Raw genomic sequence first — 22,980 nt, forward strand, 5'->3', positions numbered from 1 at the left:
ATGTACCGTTTAACCTAAGACAGGGCTGTCTAACTAGAGACTCTTGAGCCATAAGTGGAGGAGAAGACAAAGGGGGACATGTATCAAGATTGAGCAACGCAGAGTGTAAAGTAGCGCTCTGCCACAGCACACAATTTACCCCATCCTGAATGTATTAACTGGCCCAAAATGAATGAGCAACGGCATAAGCTGCCACATTTAAATGTGAACATTCCACTGCGCCGGTGTTCTGAACCTCAAAATGGGCTCCGGTAACACAGGCTAACAAACTAATCTGAAAAATAGTGCCTCCCTTCCAAATGAGCTACCTCAATTGAACAATATCAAGGTCATTTGGAGAGGCAATGACCCGTGTTAACTAAGTGTCTTGACTTTATATTATATTATTATTATATGACAGATACAACCAAATATACATAATGAAAAGGATACAATGAACCAAGTTTATTATACGACCAATACAAACAATTGTAATGAAAAGGATATAATGAACCAAGTTTATTATACGACCAATACAAACAATTATACATAATGAAATAGATGGTATCGAGCTATAATTTCATCCTCAGGGAGATCAGAAAGAGTAATGCAGACCCTATAATCCCCTCTTCTCTCAGTACTCTCCCTCTGTCCCTGGGTTGTTCAGGAAGGTTACTCTCCGTCATAAGAAATGCCCCTGAAAATTCACGATATCACAGATTCATGTATTTGACTGCCTACCATGAAATATATGCAATTTATTTCCCTTACAGTATTTTACATGAGTGTACTCTTCACCTCACCTGTTGATTTCATAATTTTATCAAGTAGAATCAGCGCTACAGTTGCTGTACACGGTCTGACTCAATGCCATAGGCTGAATACACGGTCATTTTAAACGGTATGTCAACATAAGTTTTAATGGTTTACAAAACTAAAGGCTAACTGTTTCAGCCTTGGTTTTTGGCTGATGTTCTTGATGAACTATCAATAATAACACATTTTAGGCAACTTACAGTAGAATATAATTTAAATAGAAAATGTGGTTGTTTGGTTTTTTGAAAATCGGTCTTAATTGTGGACCCTTTTGGGCTGGCACTGCTGTTCTGCCACTTCATAAATCTCATTTTAATATCATAGACTTCATTTACAAATGAGCCCCACCTACAGTTTGCACATGCATATAATTAAGGTTTCTGCTAAGAAATAAATAATAATAATAATAATAATACACCCCTTAAAATGCATGGCTAATGAACAACATAGCGCATTTTGGCAGTGCTAACACAGCCTTAACTTGCCAAAAGTGTCATGATACATACAGGGCAATTTTAAGGGCATCGTAAACTGGGCGTTATGGCCTTAGCATCGTCGCAAACGCTTGATACATGTCCCCCAAAGCCTTCTGGTAATCTAATGCAGGGGTAGGCAACCCTGGTCCTGGAGGCCCATCATCCTGCAGGTTTTGTAGGTATCTCTTAATCATCAATCGCCAAATACCTGGAACACATCGTAATTCTGTCCAATTAAGACAATCATTGAATCAGTTAAGGCTTGGGTAAAACAAAAACCAGAAGTGTCTGTGGCACTCCAGGACCAGGGTTACCTATCCCTGATCTAATGAGTTGATACACTGTTTTGTCCCTCCTTGTTTAACACGGTAGATGGTCTCAGATTAAATGGTCTAAAAGAAAGCTTCAAACTGAAACACAAGCACTGTCTTAGTTGGAGATGATACGGACGAGGGGAAATTTAGACATTCATGGGGGTTCTATGTGGGTCAATTTACATAAGAACATAAGAAAGTTTACAAACGAGAGGAGGCCATTCGGCCCATCTTGCTTGTTTGGTTGTTAGTAGCTTATTGATCCCAGAATCTCATCAAGCAGTTTCTTGAAGGATCTCAGGGTGTCAGCTTCAAAAACATTACTGGGGAGTTGGTTCCAGACCCTCACAATTCTCTGTGTAAAAAAAGTGCCTCCTATTTTCTGTTCTGAATGTCCCTTTATCTAATCTCCATTTGTGACCCCTGGTCCTTGTTTATTTTTTCAGGTTGAAAAAGTCCCCTGGGTCGACATTGTCAATACCTTTTAGAATTTTGAATGCTTGAATCAGATCACCGCGTAGTCTTCTTTGTTCAAGACTGAATAGATTCAATTCTTTTAGCCTGTCTGCATATGACATGCCTTTTAAACCCAGAATAATTCTGGTCGCTCTTCTTTGCACTCTTTCTAGAGCAGCAATATCCTTTTTGTAGCGAGGTGACCAGAACTGAACACAATATTCTAGATGAGGTCTTACTAATGCATTGTAAAGTTTTAACATTACTTCTCTTCCCTTGTATATCTCTTGTGGGTTTACAGTTCTGTTTAAAACCACTTACCATGATCTGTGTTGTGCCCTTGTGTGGCAATGTGCCCCGCCCCTGTGTGCATTTGTGTGTTATGTGTTGTGTGTTGCGTGCGTGTTAATGTTGGTGTATAGATTGGTACACGGGATATAAACGGGTCTGTGTTTCACGTGTATTTAAAAAGTGTAGATTTGTATTTAGGCACGAGGAGGGCACAAATCACTTCACGTGCTGGTTAAATGTAATATGTGAGCACGGGGTTGCACAGAATTAATTCACGTGCTGGGATTCAAGTGAATAATTAATTAGTAATTGAATCCCAGCACAACAGTATATATAGAGACACGTAGCACTCAGTGGGGGTTGGGTGTTCGGAAGAGGAGAACGGGTGAGAGAGAAAGGAGTTAAAATAAGTGATAATAATAATTATAAGTGTTTTGTACTCACCGTGTTTGTTTGTCTCCGTGCACCGTTTGTTAAGTGTTTAGTCGTTTTTTCTGTCTGTTTATTTTGGCGTCAAGTGCCGTGTCCTGTTTTGTATTCCATTGTTCAAACCTTTTATTTGTTAATAAACGCTGAGTGTCACCATTGTACTCGGCTCATCACAACAAACGTCTGTGTTTGAATTCCTTTCTGGTCTGACGCAACCCACTCTGGCCGTCTTTGTGACACCTTGTTATAGTATTAAAGCAGCTGTTTGAGAATACCTTTGCTGTAAAAACTATGCTAAAGTTAAACACGAAGAGCAAGTGAGCTGCTTAAATGTCTAATTAAAATAATTTGTGTCCTTTTTTGATCCCAGCTATGTCTAAAGACAACACGTGTCTGCCCTCCACGTTAATAAATATAGTTTGTGAACTGGATGTCATAAGCCAGCTCGATTGCCCAAAACAGCACAACAACATCCAAGTTGATGCCCTCTCAGAACTGACCAAATAAAATTGCAAATTAACGTACTGATTGTGTTTTATTCGTCTGCATCATTAATATTTAACACAACAGTAAATCCAACACAATTTACAAGAAAGGAGAGAATCTCTGACAGCACGATTCTCCTCAGATTGCTGCTGTCCAATTGAAACTGGCGGCTGAGGTAATCATCCCAGTTTTGCGGGTTGGATTTTGTATAACCACAGATACTCTAACATGGGTTGTGCTTGTTTTGGGCTTGTTTAGAAAGGCAGTGATGCTTTGTTTTCTCGTGAGTCTTGGCAGCACTGGTAACCTTCCCCGTGTGTCTCACGGGCAGCCTGATTCCTGAACACCTCATTTTGTTGTTGATAAGATTTTGTGCAGGATACAGCAGGCAGTGGCAATTTTGGGAACGTACTAATGCACTTCAGTCCATTTCATCAGTATCTGCCACCTCCCTTTCAAGTGCCCAATAGCGTTGTGTTGAATGCTTCCTCAGCAGCTGTCAGCCATTCAGAATGTATTGCCTGAATGAAAGGGATATAACGGTTTTTAGCCATGGTGATTTGCAATACCTGTTGGTCAGTTTCATTTTATACTCATTTTCATTTTTAATTAATGAGTTGTAAGATCAATTAGTTGAAACAGTATTCACTTCTAACGACATGACATCACGCTAATGACATTTGAAAAACAATTTGGGCAAGAGCAGTAAAACACTATTATTAACCAACCAGGCACAAGGTATTTTGCTTTATTACAGCAGCTTAGATTCACTCGTGTACCAGTTATCTGTGCATAGAAACCGCATTTTCACAAAATGCCACTAGTAATCTTGTCACAAAGACGGCCGGAGTGGGTTGCGTCAGACCAGAAAGGAATTCAAACACAGACAGAGACGGTGGTGATGATGAGCTGAGTGCAATGGCTGCACTCAGCGTTTATTAACAAATAAAAGGGTTCAAAACAGCACAAAAACACAGGACACGGCACTGGAGCCAAAATAAACAGACATACAAAACGACTAACACTAAACAAACGGTGCACGGACAGACAAACACGGTGAGAACAAACAAAACACTTATTATATTTACGCTTACGATTTTACTCCTTCTCTCTCACCCGTTCTCCACTCTCTGAACACCTAACCACGAGTGACTAAAAATGTGCCTATTTATACTGTTGTGCTGGGATTCAATTACTAATTAATTATTTCCTTGAATCCCAGCACGTGAATTAATTCTGTGCAACCCCGTGCTCACATATTACATTAAACCAGCACGTGAAGTGTTATGTGCCCTCCTCGTGCCTACATACAAATCTACACTTTTTAAATACACGTGAAACACAGACCCGTTTATATCCCGTGTACCAATGACTATACACCAACATTAACACACGCAACATACAACACATACACAGAACACACAAATGCACACAGGGGCGGGGCACTTTGCCACAAATCTTCAAAAACAGCATGAGTACTTTACGCATAGCTAATTTACATATCAACCCCCACCTTTCCCATTAATTTGCATGACCTCGGGTGAAAAGCCCGGTTTACTCAAGTTAAATAAACTGAGCGAACGGAAACCCAAATAAACATTTTACACAAGATATTTTTCTTGTGTAAATGTCTCGAGTTAAAAAAAAAAAACTCACATGGAAACCCCATGGTTGATAAATGAGGTAAATCCAGGGTTGTCTTATGTCATGTGATTCTGAAAGTTACGACAGGTGTCTTTTTTCCCTCTTGCAGCATCACCTTGAAGGAGTTTAAAGCCATTCTGACTGAAGCAAACTTTAAAGTGCCCAGTATGAAGTTTCTAAAGGTACAATTTAGCTATAACAATGGATGGGACATCAACGGATTATGGATTTGGACTCTAGTGTGGACTTGGACACAGAATCAGACTGTTCATAAAATAACAACTTAAAAAATGTTACTTGTTAGGCCATAACCACTCATGCAGTCACAAGGTTCCGCCATCTTCAGGTAGCATAGATGGAATAAGGTTTCTCTTATAAAGGTTTACCACTGTATTTGTGCATGGTATTCCCATGCTTTTTCCATGGTTACAATGTACTATGCATTTACCATACCATTTAGTTTACCATAGTTTGCCATGTTTTTTAATATGCTTTACTATACCTATCTTGACTTCACAATGCTTACTTATGCGTTACCATGCTTTCACAATGCATTTTTGCACTTTGCTATGATTTTACTATGGGGAAACTTTCATAAGGGTATGTCTGATTATGTCTGACTGATAATATTTTTCACTTGAAGGATTTGGAAGCATCCAAGTGTCTAAATCTTGAGACGCTGCACAATGCATACAACAAGCTGATGTACGAGAGCCAGAAACAAGTAATTCCCTTTCTTTTCTTACTTTAGGTATACTAACATAGTATCAGTTATGTAGAAATGGCATTGATGTTTTGAAATTGAAATAACGGTCCATATTTACTGAACGCCTAGGTAGAATGACCATATTTGGGCTTGAATATGACCACTTTGTGTTTAGCACTTGTAGTTTGGCAACCTTACATCAAAAATTAAAACCCAATATATCTATAGTAAGGCCTTTAGTAGCTGTTTGCAATGATATAACGTATTTTATCGTGGAATGTATTATATGTTTTTTTTATATATTTATTATTTGTTTATTTAGTAGATGCCTTTATCCAAGACAACTTACAGAGACTAGGGTGTGTGAACTATGCATCAGCTGCAGAGTCACTTACAAGTGCGTCTCACCCGAAAGATGGAGCACAAGGAGGTTAAGTGACTTGCTCAGGGTCACACAATGAGTCAGTGGCTGAGGTGGGATTTAAACAGGGGACCTCCTGGTTATAAGCCCATTTCTTTAACCACTGGACCACAGAGCCTCCTATATATAAACAGCACGACCTAAAAAAATAATTGAAAAATGTATAATAATAAATAATATTTTTTAAAACTTGATTTCGACCCCTTTCCATGTTAGATTTCAAATAAAAAATCTGATTTCAAATATCTTCTACTATTGAGGAGCTACAAGATTGTATCCGAGCCATGGTCTGTATGCCAAAATTCCCCAAAACGTCCCTATTTTCAGAACTGTCAGCTATTTTATGAAAGTAGTACAGACTAAGCAAAATATCACAAAGTACATTGCCAAATGTTATGTAAAACCTTTTATCATGGTAATGTATGAAAAAAACAAGAGGAAATTAAGTTGTTTTTTATTAGAAGTAGTTTCTATTTAAAGTTTTGTAATTTATTACCTGTCAATTTATTAACTGTCAAAAATGAACTGTGGGACAAATTAACAGTATAACTAAACATTTATAGAAACTATTTTATATAGCATCTTACCATACCTGCAAAGAAAATAAAAAAAACAATACCTACTGTCTCAGGTGTTTCATCGACAAGCCCAGCTAACTTATCTTGGCTGTCCATTCCTTTTCAACCCAGTCCATCTGCTGCTGTCTTTTTTGACTATGTATTAGTGCTGCGATGTTTATCAGCACCCGGAGACTGCCAAATTTAGAAGCAAGGCCATTCACGAATCATACATAACGTTTTTCCCGTTGCATTCAGGAGTGAAGCATGCAACAAACGTCTTATGTTCTATTTGAGCTGTTCGGGAACAAAGCCAGCAGTTCTTATGCTTCTTTAGGTAGCCAGGAACGTGTAACATATGGAACGATGAGGGAGGATGACTTCATTTGGCTGTTGGCTCGTATAGCAGTACATCGTCATCTATACCTATTCCCACTAGCTGCAGGCAAAGATTTTCTCTAAAATGAAGATGAGAATATTTTTTGCATCTTTCAAAACCAGCTGTTCCCTAATTTTTTTGTGCGACTCTTGGAAGAGAAGGAAACTGTTGGTGACCGCTATGTCAATGAAGTGGTTTATTAGTGGTTTGATAAAGTTTTAAGGAATGTTTTATTATGGGCTGTTTTAAACCCTTTTCAGCTGTTTGAGAGAGGATATATTAGTTTATTCTAATTTTTCAATGCCTTTTACTGTAAACTATGTTCATACTGTCCTTACAAAAAGAGTCCTTAAAACATTCCTTAAAGATATGAGTAGCCTGATAATACATGAAGTTCAGCGACTGTCATATGACTTTGTGATATGAACCCTATCAAGCACCCATGGTTGACTTATGAATCCCAATGTAACTAATAGTGTATTGTTACTACACTTCAGGTGCTATGTGCCTGCCTGCCATGTGTTTATCTTCCTCTATTACTGCTTGATTATTGTTTTTGATTTATTATTTTCAGATTCTTGAAGAAAAGGACTTTTTACTTTATAGAAGGTAAGGAATGTTTATGTTCTGATGCACATCCCTTTCCCACTTTCCAGTTCCAAAGAGTTAACACACCGAGGACCCCAAAAGACTGCCAGTAGTCAGCAACATTATACATGAAAGTTTTTTTTTTTTTTTTTTAAGAATGTACTTTAATAAATCACATGTAGACTGGAAATGCAGTTACTACTATAATGGTTTGATTGATGTTAAGCAAAAAAGGTGTCCTTGAGTGGCTCACTTGGTAAAGGCACAGCTGTGTGTTGTGAAGGGTGATTAACACAGTCAGGGGAGCGCAAGTTTGTGCCTTAGTGAGCGCAAGTGGACACCTGCAAGACTGGCCTTTGTCATCCATAGCCCGGTAGTGGACAGACGTCTGCTGTCCATCTCCTGTCTTGGTCTTGAGATCAGAGGACTCCCACCCACCTTCAGTTCTCCTGAGCTGTTATGGGGGACCGTAGTTAGACATTTTAAATTGGAGATAAAATCGGGCCACCAGAACTGTAACAGTGTATCAATTTCAACACTGCCAACACACTTTATTATTGGTTTTCTTTTTATTATTTACAATCACTTTGAGACCTATTTTATCTTTTTATCCTATATCTGCCTTTACCTGGCTTTGAGCTTGTCTGAGGAATCCTAAGTGCTGGGACTGAATAGCCTTCCTCATTCCATCCAAATCACATGACAGTGTGCCCTTTTGATTCTGCAAGACCCACTAAAAATGACATGTGAAGCTACACACTCTTTAACGATGTGCAAATAAAAAAAAGTAATTTGTGGTCTGCTCTCTCTTAGAAAATCGCCTGGATTTTCAGTTGTAGATCTTGAACATTTTCAGAAATTTCTCCTCTGTGAACAAAAGGTATATTTCTTTATTGTATAATACATAGGACTTTAAGAATGATAATAGGCTTCAGTGTAGGGGTTGTATTATATTTGCAAGGGCTTTGAGAAGCTTTGGCATATGTTGCACTATACATTTAAATGGTCATGATTAGACAAAAGCATTTATTTTATATGCTAAGCTATATATCTATTTATGAAGTAGAACATTCTTTTTACAGGTCAGCTCAGCCTCAGAAAATGAAAAAAAAAAACAGCTCATAGGTCTTGAAAACAGCATTCTGTTGTTATAGAGGTGAAGGTTTCTAGGTGTAGCTGAAATGAAATTAACATTAATAGTCATTATAATTTACTATACCATATCAGGAATTACAACAAATTGAAACAAACACTCATGCCCATGTAAAAGTTTATTAAAGCATAACAAAGTGTAATAAAGCACTGTAAAGTACAGGTAATCATTGCAGACATGACAAACCACGGTAAACTATGGGAAAAACATAGATTAGCCATGGGGAAACAATAGGAAGGATATTGTGCAAAAATACTGTGGTAAACCTATTAAAAAATGCTACCATTCTGATTTATTTTTTAAAGGATGACAGTGCTGCAGACTTGCAGTGGGTGAAGGAGTTGATGCAAATGTTTATTGATGGTAACAGCAAGGAGAAAAGAAAAGATCCTGAATTCACTGACACCCAGGTACATTAGTTCAGCACAGGCTTATGAGCATAACATTGAACAAAAACTATTTTTGATATGTATATGGTATAAAGAAGTGATGCTAAAGGCCTAATTCAATTAACTTTTAGCTGGGGAAAAGGTTTAGGGTTAGGACCGTCCGTTTTGCTCTCTCTGCAATGGCACGTGTATAGAAACCCTTAAAGAGTAAGTAGCGTGGTCCCGAAAAATATTGCGTTATACATCCGCCCCCACGTGCTACTACAACTGTTTATATAACGTACTGTGGCAGGATGGCTTGCAGTTGTGAGGTGTGGTGATGTCACAGACCAGAAACACAGACACACAGCAGCTGCGGGTTAAAACCGAGACGCGAAAGCGCTCGGTTTCTTTATTAAATAATAATGAAAATAAAAGAGTTAAACAAAACACACACACAAAACAAACGGGCTCAAGGGCCAAACAAAACAGTAAACAAACACAAACGGGACGAAATGGACAAACAAGTATCGTGCTGAACGAATAGCAATTGTTATGTTTAGCTTCTCCTCTCTATCTCCCCGTACCTCCTCTCTGTACACCCAACCCCGACTGAGTGCCAATGTGCGTCTTTTATGCAGTTGTACCGAGACTCGATTGCTAATCAATCATTCAATTAGAATCTTGGTACAACTGCATTAATTACGTGTCCTTCCCCGTGCTCACATAGTATTACATTTTAATCAGCATGTGAAGTGATGTGCAACCCTCATGGCTAAATACAAATATACATTTTATCACACATGCTGCACAGACCCATTTATATCCCGTGTACCAATGACTGTACACCAACATTTAACACACTACATGCAACATATAAACAAACAATACGCACAAGGCGGGGTTACACTGCCACACGTACCTGTCATTTTTCTTTTCATTGTTAACATCTTGGCAACTTTTACACTTATAACTTTAAAGTCTGTTTCAAAATGGCCACTCTAGCACACTGGGGTTTGTAATCTGTCACTGAAGGAAGAGTGATAAAACAACAAGTGCTCTGGCTTTTCTGTTCCGTTCCACATCATGGATCGTTATCGCTGTGTTACCTGTTTGACAATGTGGGCAATAATCATTTCACTATCAGTGCACTGGAGCGGACATTTTGAAAAATGCTTTGAAACTGACTTTAAAGTTATAAGTGTAAAAAGTCATGATGTTAATTAACAATGAAAAGAAAAATTACAGGTACATTATTTAAACAGTGTAACGCTATATTTTTCATTACCCCGCTACTTACTCTTTAATGGGTGAATGAACCTAACGCATTCCACAGGATGGTTCTCAGCACAGCAACTTCGCATTTCCATGAGGCAGATGGTCTTAAAGAGCCAGGCAGCATTAGCAGACAAATCGTGATGGGTGCTGTTTACACATAACTCTCACAGGGAGGGGCTAACCCAACCCTCCCAAAGTGATCTAAAACTACCAACATCTACAGTTCACTGATAGAGGCACTAGCCAAAACATTTGTCTGCTTCACTTATTCTTGCAGTTTTATTGTAGCGTTCTGATTAAGAGTTTTGAAGTTAAGGATGAAGATTTCCTAACAGGCTTTTTCCCCCCAGCTAATTGTCAATTGGCTTAGGTCCCATATAGTAATGATTTCTAAAGTTAACTTAGCAGAGTATTTCAGCTTTCTGTTGCTATAATCAGCATGTCAATCAACCTGTGTTTCAGTTCCTCAATTATCTGTTCTCAAAAGAAAACTCCATCTGGGACACAAAGGTCACTGAGTATCGGGAAGAAGACATGTGTTATCCTCTTTGTGATTATTGGATTAACTCTTCCCATAACACGTGAGGCACTTTTCTTAATTGTTTTATTTTTATATACTGCTTGGCTTATGATGAAATGTCAGGTTTAGTATGAGGAAGAAGAATGGCTTTACTACAAAAGTGTTTTGAAACCTGATGATCATAATTTAGATCAGGGGTGTCAAACTCCAGTCCTCTAGGGTCACAGGGCCTTCTGGTTTTCATTCCAACTTAAGCTCTCACATAATTGATCTAATTACTTGTTCAATTGGACATTTCATATTTTTCAAGGTCTTTTACAGTTGATGCTTTAAAAAATGCACTTGATTCAAGGTACACAACCCATGAAACATTTTGATACCTGGAGAGAAGTGTTACATGTGTTCAATTAATCAAATCATTAGACCATTTAAGTAATTGAGAGCTTAGGTGGAACGAAAACCAGAAGACACTGCGGCCCTCCATGAACTGAGTCTGACACCCCTGATTTAGATCTTTTATTTAATCATGTAAAAAAAATACAAAATGATATGGCAAAAGCCTACTGGAAGTACAACAATAGTAGTACAACATTTCATGTTAGTTTTTTTAAATGCCACATTTTTCATTTTTTGTCAGTTTTTTGATAAGTATATGGGAAAACTACAAAGCAGTATGTAATTCAATATGTTAACGTAACGTTATTCAGCAGGTTTCATCCGACTTTATGAAGCAAAATGTGTTCATTCTATAGGTTGATGCAAAACCTTTGGCCATAGCTGTACATTAGCTTCCTTTACATTTTAGAGCTGACTTTAAGATCTTGCTCTTGACCTATAAGGTCAGCTGAACCTCCTGGAACCCCACATCTTGTGTTCTCAGGATGCAGGTTTGCTGCTACTTCCCAAGTTAAAAATGTATACTAGGCGTGATGGCATATTCTCCTACCTACTCTGTTGAGTTAGGACATATTCCTTACTACCCTAGGTCAGGCAATCCAACTGTCCCCACTTCTAACTAGCTGATTAACAATTCATTTTTTAATGCTGTAAAATGACTAGTCTTACTGTATTGAGGATAGGTGCTGTACTGTATATGATTTTTTTTTTTTATTGTAACCATTGAGTGTGGTTTGGGAGGCAGGAGCAGAGGTTCCTCCCTAGTTCACCCAGCACCATTTATCAATTAACCTCCCTATTTAAGCCCTGGGTCGAACACTCATTCTCTGTCTTGTATTTTGCAATATCACAATCTCATCACGCCGCGCAATCTCATCATGTCTGCTCAAGTTTGCACGGTCGCTGCACTCGCTCCTATTATGTTCTCACTCCTCCTACACAAGCAGCCGGTCTGCCTTCTGCCTCACTCCGTACACCTGCTCCCCTTGCGCAACTGGTTGGTCCTCCTTCACTACCTTCTGCAAGCGAAATCAGGTCTTCCCTTCTCCCATCAACCAGGAAATCATTATATAATTTTTTTTTTTAAATCTTCCAGTATTGATTGTCACTAATTAACCTATGTGTTTTTATTATTATTTGTTTATTTAGCCAACAACTTTATCTAAGGCAACTTACAGAGACTAGGGTGTGTGAACTATGCATCACCTGCAGAGTCACTTACAACAACATCTTACCTGAAAGATAAGGAGGTTAAGTGACTTGCTCAGGGTCACACAATGAGTCAATGGTTGAGCCATGATTTGAACTGGGGACCTCCTGGTTACAAGCCCTTTTCTTTAACCACTGGACCACCACGCCTCTTCACTTTACTAACACTTGTTTCTTTTTTTTTTTTTTTTTGCATTGGTGGCGCAGATGTGGCGAACCTGGGGTTCTCTTCTGGGGGCAAGTGAAGTTAGCTTCCCAACCTTAGGCCCAGCCGAGCTGGCCTCAACCTCCGAGAGGAAGGTTCTCTGAGAGCCAGAGGAGACCCCCAGGCCAAATCTCTTAACAATCTCGCTATCATTCCAGGTTCCCCCTGGGGGCAGCATACTAACAACTAGCTTTCATCTATGCCAGTGTTCCTCTGTGGCCCCTTCTTTGCATGTTCATTTCCTTCTCTCTTTCAGAATTCCTGTCACCCCAAGTGTCTCTGTCTTGTAGGTCTGGCCGTGCCGATCTCCCTAAGCGTAGGTGTTCCTTGTTAGTCAGGGCGACTTCTAGTCTTTTCAAATGTATCCGCTATCCTTCTCTTCATTTTCCCCTTGTGGAAAGTAACACTTGCTTCCCAGCCTTAGGAGGCCGATCAGTTCGGTCTCATCTCCGTGAGGGCGGCTCTCTGCGAGCCAAGGGGAAAAGCATGTCATCTTCCTAAAGTCACAAGCACATAATTCCTATTTCAAGTCCCAGGGCTTACTCCTCGCTGGCCTTGCTCCTGTCCCATAAATTGTTATAGAAATGCCAATTTAAAGTCCTTGACCTAGACAAAATATATTTTCAATATAGAACAATTGGCATAAGAGGACAATTACAGAATAAAAATGAATAAATAGAGAGTAACACAATGTATTTGCAGGTACCTGACTGGAAATCAGATAAGCAGTAATTCCTCTGCAGAAGCCTACATTAGGTGTCTCAGAATGGGATGCAGGTGCATTGAGCGTATGTAAACTTCTTGCCTAAAACTAAAGTAATGGCATTATTTTCACCCTAACTTCAAACATTCAAAGATTTAACCCATGAAATGCTGATGTGTGAGGTACAGGTTGTTATAGAGCATATAAGATAACACATTGTGTCAAAGAGAACCCAAAAAAATAATGAAGAATAAGCATTACTTTGAAGCAAATGCATATATTGTATAGTCTTCTGGGGTATTTAGTTATTGGTTCAAGCATATGCATCTGGGAATTTGGAATTCAAAGTACTCTCCCTTTTAAAAGTTTCAAACAGTAAAAGCATAGCAAAGTGTAATAAAGCATAGTGAAAGCATGGTAAAGCATAGCTAAACGTCATAAAGGGCAGCAAGGTATGGTTAAGCATATTAATAAACATGGCAAACCAGGGTAAACTATGGTAATGCATAATGTAACCATTGAATAAACATGGTACAACTGCAAAAATACCATGCAAAAATACTGTGGCAAGCTTTTATAATAGAGCTCATGTAGCACAGTCATATTGTCTGCTTTACTGAGAATGTGATGAACTGTAATTGCAGACCCAGAAAATTAAGAACATGCATGTATTTATTATATTTATATATATTTTTATATTTTTTATTTTGAGGTAAGCAATAATAGTTTTCTTCTAATACATACTTTTTTTTTTTTTTTTAAATAACTAGAAACTGAAATGGCTGCAAATGTTTCACAGAATACCAAATTAATTGAACTAATGGCAAATTTCAAAAAGCCAAGAAAACCACATTTCTGTTTTTGTTTTATGTCATTTATCTCACTGGGAAGGATTTGGGTTCAAATTAAAAAAAAATAGTTTTGCTAAAGTGCTAAAAGTATCTTTCCGTTTCCATCTATTTTTGCATGTTAATGAAAATATTATTTTTCAGTGGATTGTTATGATGGCGACTTGAAGCCCAACATCACTCATGGGAAAACGTTCACATCCAAAATAACATTTGATGAGGTAGTAGAAGCAATCAATGATCATGCATTTGAAGTCTCAGAGTAAGTACAGTAACTACAAGTCATATATATATATATATATATATATATATATATATATATATATATATATATATATATATATATATATATTAACATATTGACTTTATACTTCATACACAACAATTTACAGTAGTCTAATATAGATTGACCAATATGCAAGTTTAACATCACTTTTATGGGTAAACCAATTACTTATCTCTCATTGGCAACTTTGTAGTAGATCATTACATTTTGAATATTCTATTTAGATTCACTCTCTTTGAAACTGAACTAACTCAAGTGAAAGTTAAAACAGGGAAAATAAACAATGTACAGAAGGATTTTGTATGGCAGAGTCCCTCAGTGGATCCCCCAGTAAAGGCACAGGTTTACTGGCTGTGCCAAGTTGCTGATCTCCATTGGGGATTCCACAATGAGCCTTGCATTAGCTCTGGAGTTCCCATGGTTTAGGAGGCAAAACAGTTTGTAAAGCTCCGGTTTGTAAAGAGGCAGTTGGCTTGGTTGTGGTATCAGAGGATACCCACTGACCTTCAAGTCTTAGCTAATGTGGGTGATGGAACACTATTGGACATTCTAAAACTGAGGAGAAAAACTGGTGGTAGTGAGAGGTAATAAATGTTCATTAATAGATAAAAGATATAAAATCGTTCTAAAGAAAACGTTTTCATTTCATAATTGCATTCTGCTCTCCAGATTTCCTGTGATTCTGTCCATAGAAGAGCATTGTTCTACAGAACAGCAGGGGTACATGGCTAAAAGGTTCAAAGAAGTGTTTAAGGATAAATTATTAACTGAACAAGCTGAAGTATTTGAGACCCAACTGCCATCACCGATGCAACTGAAACGGAAGATCATTATAAAGGTGTGTCTGTTAAAAAGACCCTGATAATGTCAGACAGCCTTATCTGGAATGTCTTTGTACCACATAGTTTATCTCAGACAGCCTGTATCAGATGGAAATTGCATCACAATAAAATTAGCTACACTGTTTAATCATTATTATCTGTATTTAATTATACATTATAAAAAAAATATATATATAGGGTGCTTGTGACCGAGCTGTTGTTGCAGTGACGTGTGAGTAGTGATGTCACGGACCAGGAAATAACAGTAAACAAAAGGCAATGGATGGAATGGTGGAACTGAGCACTACGGCGCTCAGCGTTTTATTAAATAATAAAACAAAACAAAAGGTTTAAACCAACAAAAACAAAACAACAAACTCAAAGACGCGTTGGCCAAACAAATAAACAATAACGAAACAAGTATAGTTTCTATATAGCAATTGTTTCTTTCTCTACGCTGTCTCCGCTCTCCCATACTCTCCTCTGTACACCCCCCTTTGCGCAGATAGCTGCAGGCTTTTTATATTCTGGCCGAGGGGTTAACTAGCTATTAATTAATTATTACCCCTTGGCCACAGTCTGCACGAGTTTAGTAAGGATGCGTGACTGTCAGCTAGTTAAATAAATCACAAGCTGATCAGTCACGCATCCTCATGAGGTTTTTAAACACAAAACAATAACAAATAACAAAATCAGCTTTTGCCGTAATAAACATAATTCATAATAAATAAATAAACAAAGGGGCGGGACACTCCGCCACAGTGCTATATAAGATACAATCTTGAGTTTCACCCACTCAGGACCAGAGCGGACGGTAAGCCCACTTGTGGTACAGCACCCTATATGATATTCTATATATGATTAAAATGTAGTATTTAAATTATGTTATTAATGTTAAAATCAACATATAGCTTCTTTTTTTTTAGCACAAGACAAATGGACTGAAACAAACAACAAGGAAAGAAGGACATCTACAAATTTGGGACCCACTGGATGAGGTATAACGGTCTAAATGCAAGACTTAATGTTCTGGGACTATCCACACTTTGAATAGAACCTGTTGTATAGAGAATTATGTTTCCGTTTGGAGGCTGAATAACATTTTTTTTTATCTGATAGTGGCTTTAATATGCACATAGAGCCAGCAATAATTCCAGTGAATCTTATTTTATATGAATTCCTGTAATTTTGTAGGTCTCATATTTTCCTGTATAAAATAGGCACACGTTATGGTAAAAGTGTATTTGATACATATATATATATATATATATATATATATATATATTATTTATATATATAAATTTATATGGTATTTGTGTCAAAGCTAATTATGAATGTATCTGTTGTTCCTTAAAGATATTGAATTGCTGCACTTCCAGAGGTAAAGGAACGCAGAGAGGCTCAAAATATGTGATTGAAAACAATGATTGGTTACAAAGGAGAGCCTGTTTATGAGGCTTTTGAATTCCTTAATTGTTCTTCAAAGAAAGCTCTCAGTAACCAAACTGTGCTTATGCAATAACGGGAGAGTTTTCAATGTCCATGGAGTCTTCATGCGACTTCCATAAGTGGAGTGCAGGAATGGCAGTACAGCTATCTTCACCCATTGCTTTACATTTGCTGTTGTCCGTCTCTAAGCAATATATAATATGATCATGATTGTTTTGCTATTTTATAATGTAGGAACAATTCAATAATTGATAATTTAATGTTTATCTGGGTTGATTAGTTCTCTTACTAATAATATTTAATTGACGTGTTACAAAGGTCAAGGATTTACTATGAACACACATTCACATGCAGAGACAAGGAATTTTTAATCAATAGTAGTATTTTATTAAGTACACAAATAATAAACAGATATCAGATAAGTTAGAAAGTAAATCTCTTAGTCTCTAAGCACAAAACACAATTCAAACTCTCACTGCCTTAACTTGACTAGCAGGCAATTGAAATATGACACCGCCTGTCTCCTCACACACAAACAGCAGCTTCAACAGCAAGCAGGCTGTGACATAGCTAGTACCTTGCTCACACACACACACACACACACACACACACACACAGGAAATCACAGCCTCAGACTGAAACGATGCAGACAATCTTAGAATATATCACGTTAAGCTTATTAATGGTATATAGATTAAGGATATGGCAAGTTTCCTTTTAAAGAAATTCTTCATACAACAATATGAGGTGGATTACTTATAGTTACTTCAAGTTTCACTAAAAGTTAATTCAGTTAGTTTAGTTCCATGAAAGGAAAATACAACTGGAATTATACTCAACGGTTCCTTGAAGCTTATACTTTTGGTCCGCTGGTTTCAAAACTCAATCTGTTGAAGTGTCCAGTACAAAAACTCTCCTCTCCACAACAAAGTCTTCAATCCTACATTGGATCAAACTCGGCAACAAAGCTTTCAATTCTCGATAGAATCAACAAACAGTTGCAACAAAGTCTTCTTTCCTCAGTATAGGATCCACAAAGCGCCTGTCCACTCTGTCCTCTTTGCTGAATCTTTAGTTACGCCGGTAGCAGGGCACAGTTTTTTTTGGATACTGTGGTTTTAGGTGTACAACAGACCCAGACTGGTTTGTCTGATAACAGTCGCTGTAAGTTTTACGGCAGTCCTCCAGCCGGGCCTCAGTCTCGTTGCTTGTGGTAGTTGACTCGCTTGCAGCTTGCTTCCTCGTCTTGGGTCCTTTTTCAGGCAGAGTCCCATCTTGGTTCTGCTTTTAGGCAGAGTCCCGGAGTTGCAGCTTTGCTTAGCAGAGTGATAGCACCTTGTTTAGCATTCAATGTGGAGTGCAAAATGATCAGTTTTGCTTGGATATTTATAGTCTTTTTCACTCTGCTAAATAGCCACTTTCATGAGGTAATTTGTGTATCTTGCCTTTTTTAACCCTTTGCGGTCCATTTATTAATTGCGTGTCAGGCACGTCAGGTCTAATTAATTTTCACACGCGCAGTTAATTTTAGTCGCGCTGTTTAAAAGTAATTTTTTCCACAGTCAAACGGGTTTAAGTAGCCCTGCATATCAACAAAGCACTCACTAGGCATCTCCAGCCCCGCCCCACCCTTTCGTTTGCTATAGCGTTCACCTATGTAAGAAATAAATAATAATAATAATAATAGTCGTACATACCGATCGATCATCTCCGGATCACTCGTTTTATCACCAAACTCCTCAATAATGCGATGCAAGTCATTATTTTATTACTATAACATCTCAAAAAAGCTCTGCAAATGTCCGTGTTTTCTGTGCGCTGATTCAGTCAGCCAACTTGTTTACTTACGACCGCCCCCGTTATCTGATACCTGATACCATGTATGACTAATCATGAGATACACCTTTTTTTTTGACTTGTCTCGGCTCCTGTCGCTCCCACTCGGCAATTGAATAGTTTTCTCGGCTTTTTCCAGAGAAAAAACGACTAGACACCCATTTATTGCTTTGCTATAATGATGTCGGACCCAGTCCGACAATGGACCGCAAAGGGTTAAACTCACAGTCCTTTGATGTTTTAATGTCCTTTTTCACTGGGACATCGCTAGTTTATGTCTTCCTTGCATCAAAATTATTCTTGTTGGACGTGTGAATTATCTGTACATAATTCAACTGTCCACTCCACCTAATCCAGTTCAGGAGCCGGTCCACTAATCAGTAGGTCACATAGTTCAGCCTGTCTGCAGACCAGAGGCCCCCATCCCAAGTCACACCAGTTTGCCCAGTTTCTCAAAACACAGTTTCATTAATGAATCCAGTTATATATTTTAATACACGTTCATGTATTATCATATTCAGGGAATATGTCCCACAATATCCACACATCATGAGTCAGTTGGAGAATACATACATCTCAAATTTTACTTGGGAACATTCGCTAGGAGAAAGAAAATGTATCTTATAAACATTGCAGTGTATCTAGATCATGCTCTTTCCTAAAACATTGCTGGGTTTCAGTTCCTACAATACAACACTCAGAGCTCCAACATTGTTGCAAAGGGGAACATGATCTGGATTCACTACCATCCTTATAAGATGATCTGGATTCACTATGGTCCTTATGAGATGTTCTGTGTTTACTATGATCCTTATAAAACAATCTAGGTTCGCTATGATCCTTATAATATGATCTGGATTCACTATGATCCTTATCAAACGGCCTGGATTCACTACGATCCTTATCAAACGGCCTGGATTCACTACGATCCTTATAAGATGATCTGGATTCACTATGATCCTTATAAGATGATCTGGATTCACTATGATCCTTATCAAACGGTCTGGATTCACTACGATCCTTATAAGATGATCTGGATTCACTATGATCCTTATCAAATGGTCTGGATTTACTGCAATCCGTATAAGACAATCTGGATTCACTAAGATCCTTATAAAAATACATTTTCTTTTTTTCCTGGCCGCCGCTCCCGAGGACAATTTGAGAAATGTATTCCCCTGTTTTATGACCCATGATGAGGGAATAAAAAATCTGAAAAGAATCAGGATTATTTTGAAAAATGTATGGCTGTGATACAACCAATATAGGATACAGCAAAGCTCAAGTAATGTGTTACTTTAAGATGTAGCTAGTCTGTCTCTCTTTCTTCCTTTGATACAAGTTAATCTTAGTCTTATTTCTTTCTCAGAAATGGCACTGTCATTTCTGCCTGAATACAGATGACAAGTTTTATTACTCTCAAGAAATCGAGGAGGACAGTGCTGAGGTATGTTTTTAAGTTTAAAGACTACAATTAAATAAAAACATAAACCAAAGAGACTGATTTTCACACAAGGGGTCCTATTTGTAAATATTTCAGAACTGTTTTAAGGAATATTTTTTAAGGATCTGTGAGAGGGTGTGGGTGATTCACTGAAACACAGGAGTCAGAAGGTTTTCGTTGAAACGCCACTTTGGTGCACTGATTTATTTTGGGCACAGAAGGGCACCTTTGTGCCATGGATTCAATAGTGACAGCAGCAATTATTTTATTGTACACATTTCCAAGGGGTTTACCAACAATGGTAGTAAGGGCACAGGTGTTGCAAAATAATATTCAAAACAACAATAAAAGTGTGGAAATAAAACACAGCTCATTGCTACCCCTAACTTTGGAAACCGTTAATAAGAGTCAGCTTAGTTCCCTCAATTTATTACTGCTTTACAACCGGTGGCCTGCTCGGACAGTACTGAACAGAATGCAAGTAAACCAGGAATCAGACTGAAATTGCTCTGAATACAATACTAAGGAAGGGTGAAATCTAGTAGTGCCAAAGATTGGTCAGTAATTCAACGACATCTCCAGGGAGGATCTTGTATTTCACATTACACTGGGTTGGGTATGGTTTAAAATCGGAACCCTGCTATGCATACACCATTACGGGCATCTGCTAAAAGGTCTATATGAAATACGCATCTCTCTATCTCTACTCTTCTTCAATCCACCACCCTCTCTCCCTCGTTATCCACCAAGAACCTCTCGACCCCTCACTCTCCTACTCTCAGCACATCTCTACTCTGGCACACTCTATCGCTTCTTCCTCAGCAACATATGCAGAATTCGCCCCTTCCTCACGACTACTCCATGCAGCTCCTAGTTCAAGCCCTGGAACTGTTTCGCTTTGACTACTGCAACTCCCTCCATGCTTCCTCTATCCGTCCGCACCAGCTCATCCAAAACTACTATTCTGCGCCATTCCCGCCACTGGTTCCCCATCGCCATTCACATCCAATTTAAAACTCTTGTACTCGCCTAGCACTGTCTCCTCCTTTCTATTATTACTAGGGCCACGATTCTGTCGCGATCACGAAAAATCACGACAAAACGCGAAATTTTCATTTTTAGGGAGGGTATTGCGAAAACCCTACATAATGTAATAATTAAACATTTAGTCCTATAAAATAATGCTCACTTGTTATGACATATTATTTCTGGGTGCATTTCGTTTTTATTATATGCTTCCTGCCGCTAAGCTCTGGTTAAAGGGAAGTGAAACACTGAAAAAAACAACAACAACAAAAAAAACCCGCCTTTTTAAACTGCAACTATGGCAGCTAGACGTGCATCAACATCCCGCATTTCAGCTAAGCAACGCGAAAAAGATTTTCCTTCTGGTGAGTTTCACTCATCGGATGATATATTATTTTGTTCGGTGTGTAACGAAGCAGTAGACCACAATAGAAAGGACTCTTGTGTCAAGCATCTTAAAAGCGAGAAACACCTGAAAAGAAAACGGCTGCAGTTTGTGCAGAGTGATTATTATGAGACTGGGAAAAAGCAAGTTACTGTTTCAAGTTTGTTCACTGCTCAGACCAAAGCTGGCGAAGTTAGAGACTTGGCTAGATTTCAGCTGACAGAAGCACTGATAAAAGTAGATATCCCGCTAGAAAAGGTAGATAACCCTAGCTTTAAAATATTTTTGGAACAAAACATGAAAACTATGGGAGTCGTACCATCAGCCAACTGGCTGAGGAAACAATATGCGCCCAAAGTTTTTCAAGCTCAGAGGTGAACTTTTCGAGTTTGTTAAAGATGGATGGCTGTCTATATTGGTAGATGAAATGACAGACAACGAAGATCGCTTTGTACTGAATATCGTAGTTTACAAAATCAATCACAAGAATAACTGTCCAGCAGTCAAACTTCTACAATCTGTGTTCCTAGAAAAAACAGACGGAGCAACAATAGCGCAGTCAATTGTCAAACTCTCTGCGAGTACAGTATTGAATGGGAACGAATTGCTGCATGTTTCTGATAATGCTGCAAATATGAATAAATGTTACGAGTCAGTTATCAAAGGCATGGCTGTGAACTCTATTCATGTCACATGTACAGCGCATTTCTATGCACTTATCGGAAACATTTGGCAGACCAAGTTTACCTTTGCCAACCAAACAGTTGCATCAGTGAAAAATTTTTTCAAACAATCAACTGCGGTCAAGTTGCGTTACCGAAAGTACGTGTCAGAAAAAAACAGGAAAGCCACTTGAAAAGGTACCAGGACCTCCAGAGCCAATTGTTACCCGCTGAAAACATGGTTTGATGCGGTCCAATACATCAATAAAAACACAGAGCTTTTAACTGCTTTTCTAGAAATAGAAATGGAAAGTTCTGCTTCCACGATGTGTCAAGATACAGCGGAATTATTAAAATCCAAGTCTGTTCAATGTGAAGTCCGCTACATTGCCGACAACTGTCATCAAATCTGTAGCAGAATTCTGAAAAGTGAGTCTCCCAGTCAGTGTGTAACGATGTAATGGATCTCCTTTCTTTTTTTACTAACCAACTACAAACTTTACCCTTGAATACCGGTAATGCAAAACAATCGTTGGAGCTTTCTGTGCAGAAAATTAAACAGTACTTTGCATTAGATAAGAAACCATCTGATCCTGCTCCCAAGTTCTGCCAGCCTGCTGCTGGGTTTTTTAAAGCTGTCAGGCTTTTGAACCCCGAACCTTGTCAACTTACTGGACAGAAACGACTCGCTTTTGGTTTCCTTACCTGGATATACCAAGGATGCTGTGAAAGAAATGGGAGGATATCGAGCTGCGGCTTTGGAAGTGCCCCAGGACACCAATTCATTGATCTTTTGGTCTTCAATGAAGGATCGTTTCCCTTGCCTACACCAAATGGCTGCACAGTGTC

General features: G+C 38.4%; 1 protein-coding gene across 1 annotated transcript in view; it reads left to right on the forward strand.

Moving 5' to 3' along the window:
* The window catches only part of LOC117424336 (1-phosphatidylinositol 4,5-bisphosphate phosphodiesterase gamma-2-like), a 71,642-nt gene that overhangs the window by 5,849 nt on the left and 42,813 nt on the right, over window positions 1-22,980 (forward strand). The window contains exons 6-16 of the mRNA XM_034040577.3: window positions 5,001-5,073; window positions 5,535-5,615; window positions 7,529-7,563; window positions 8,356-8,422; window positions 9,001-9,105; window positions 10,804-10,922; window positions 13,374-13,459; window positions 14,367-14,484; window positions 15,178-15,346; window positions 16,256-16,327; window positions 19,984-20,061. Coding sequence (XP_033896468.3) covers window positions 5,001-5,073; window positions 5,535-5,615; window positions 7,529-7,563; window positions 8,356-8,422; window positions 9,001-9,105; window positions 10,804-10,922; window positions 13,374-13,459; window positions 14,367-14,484; window positions 15,178-15,346; window positions 16,256-16,327; window positions 19,984-20,061 — 1,003 coding nt within the window. The remainder of the gene's footprint in view (window positions 1-5,000; window positions 5,074-5,534; window positions 5,616-7,528; window positions 7,564-8,355; window positions 8,423-9,000; window positions 9,106-10,803; window positions 10,923-13,373; window positions 13,460-14,366; window positions 14,485-15,177; window positions 15,347-16,255; window positions 16,328-19,983; window positions 20,062-22,980) is intronic.

The sequence above is a fragment of the Acipenser ruthenus genome, chromosome 19 (assembly GCF_902713425.1).
Source record: "Acipenser ruthenus chromosome 19, fAciRut3.2 maternal haplotype, whole genome shotgun sequence".
NCBI lineage: Eukaryota > Metazoa > Chordata > Actinopteri > Acipenseriformes > Acipenseridae > Acipenser > Acipenser ruthenus.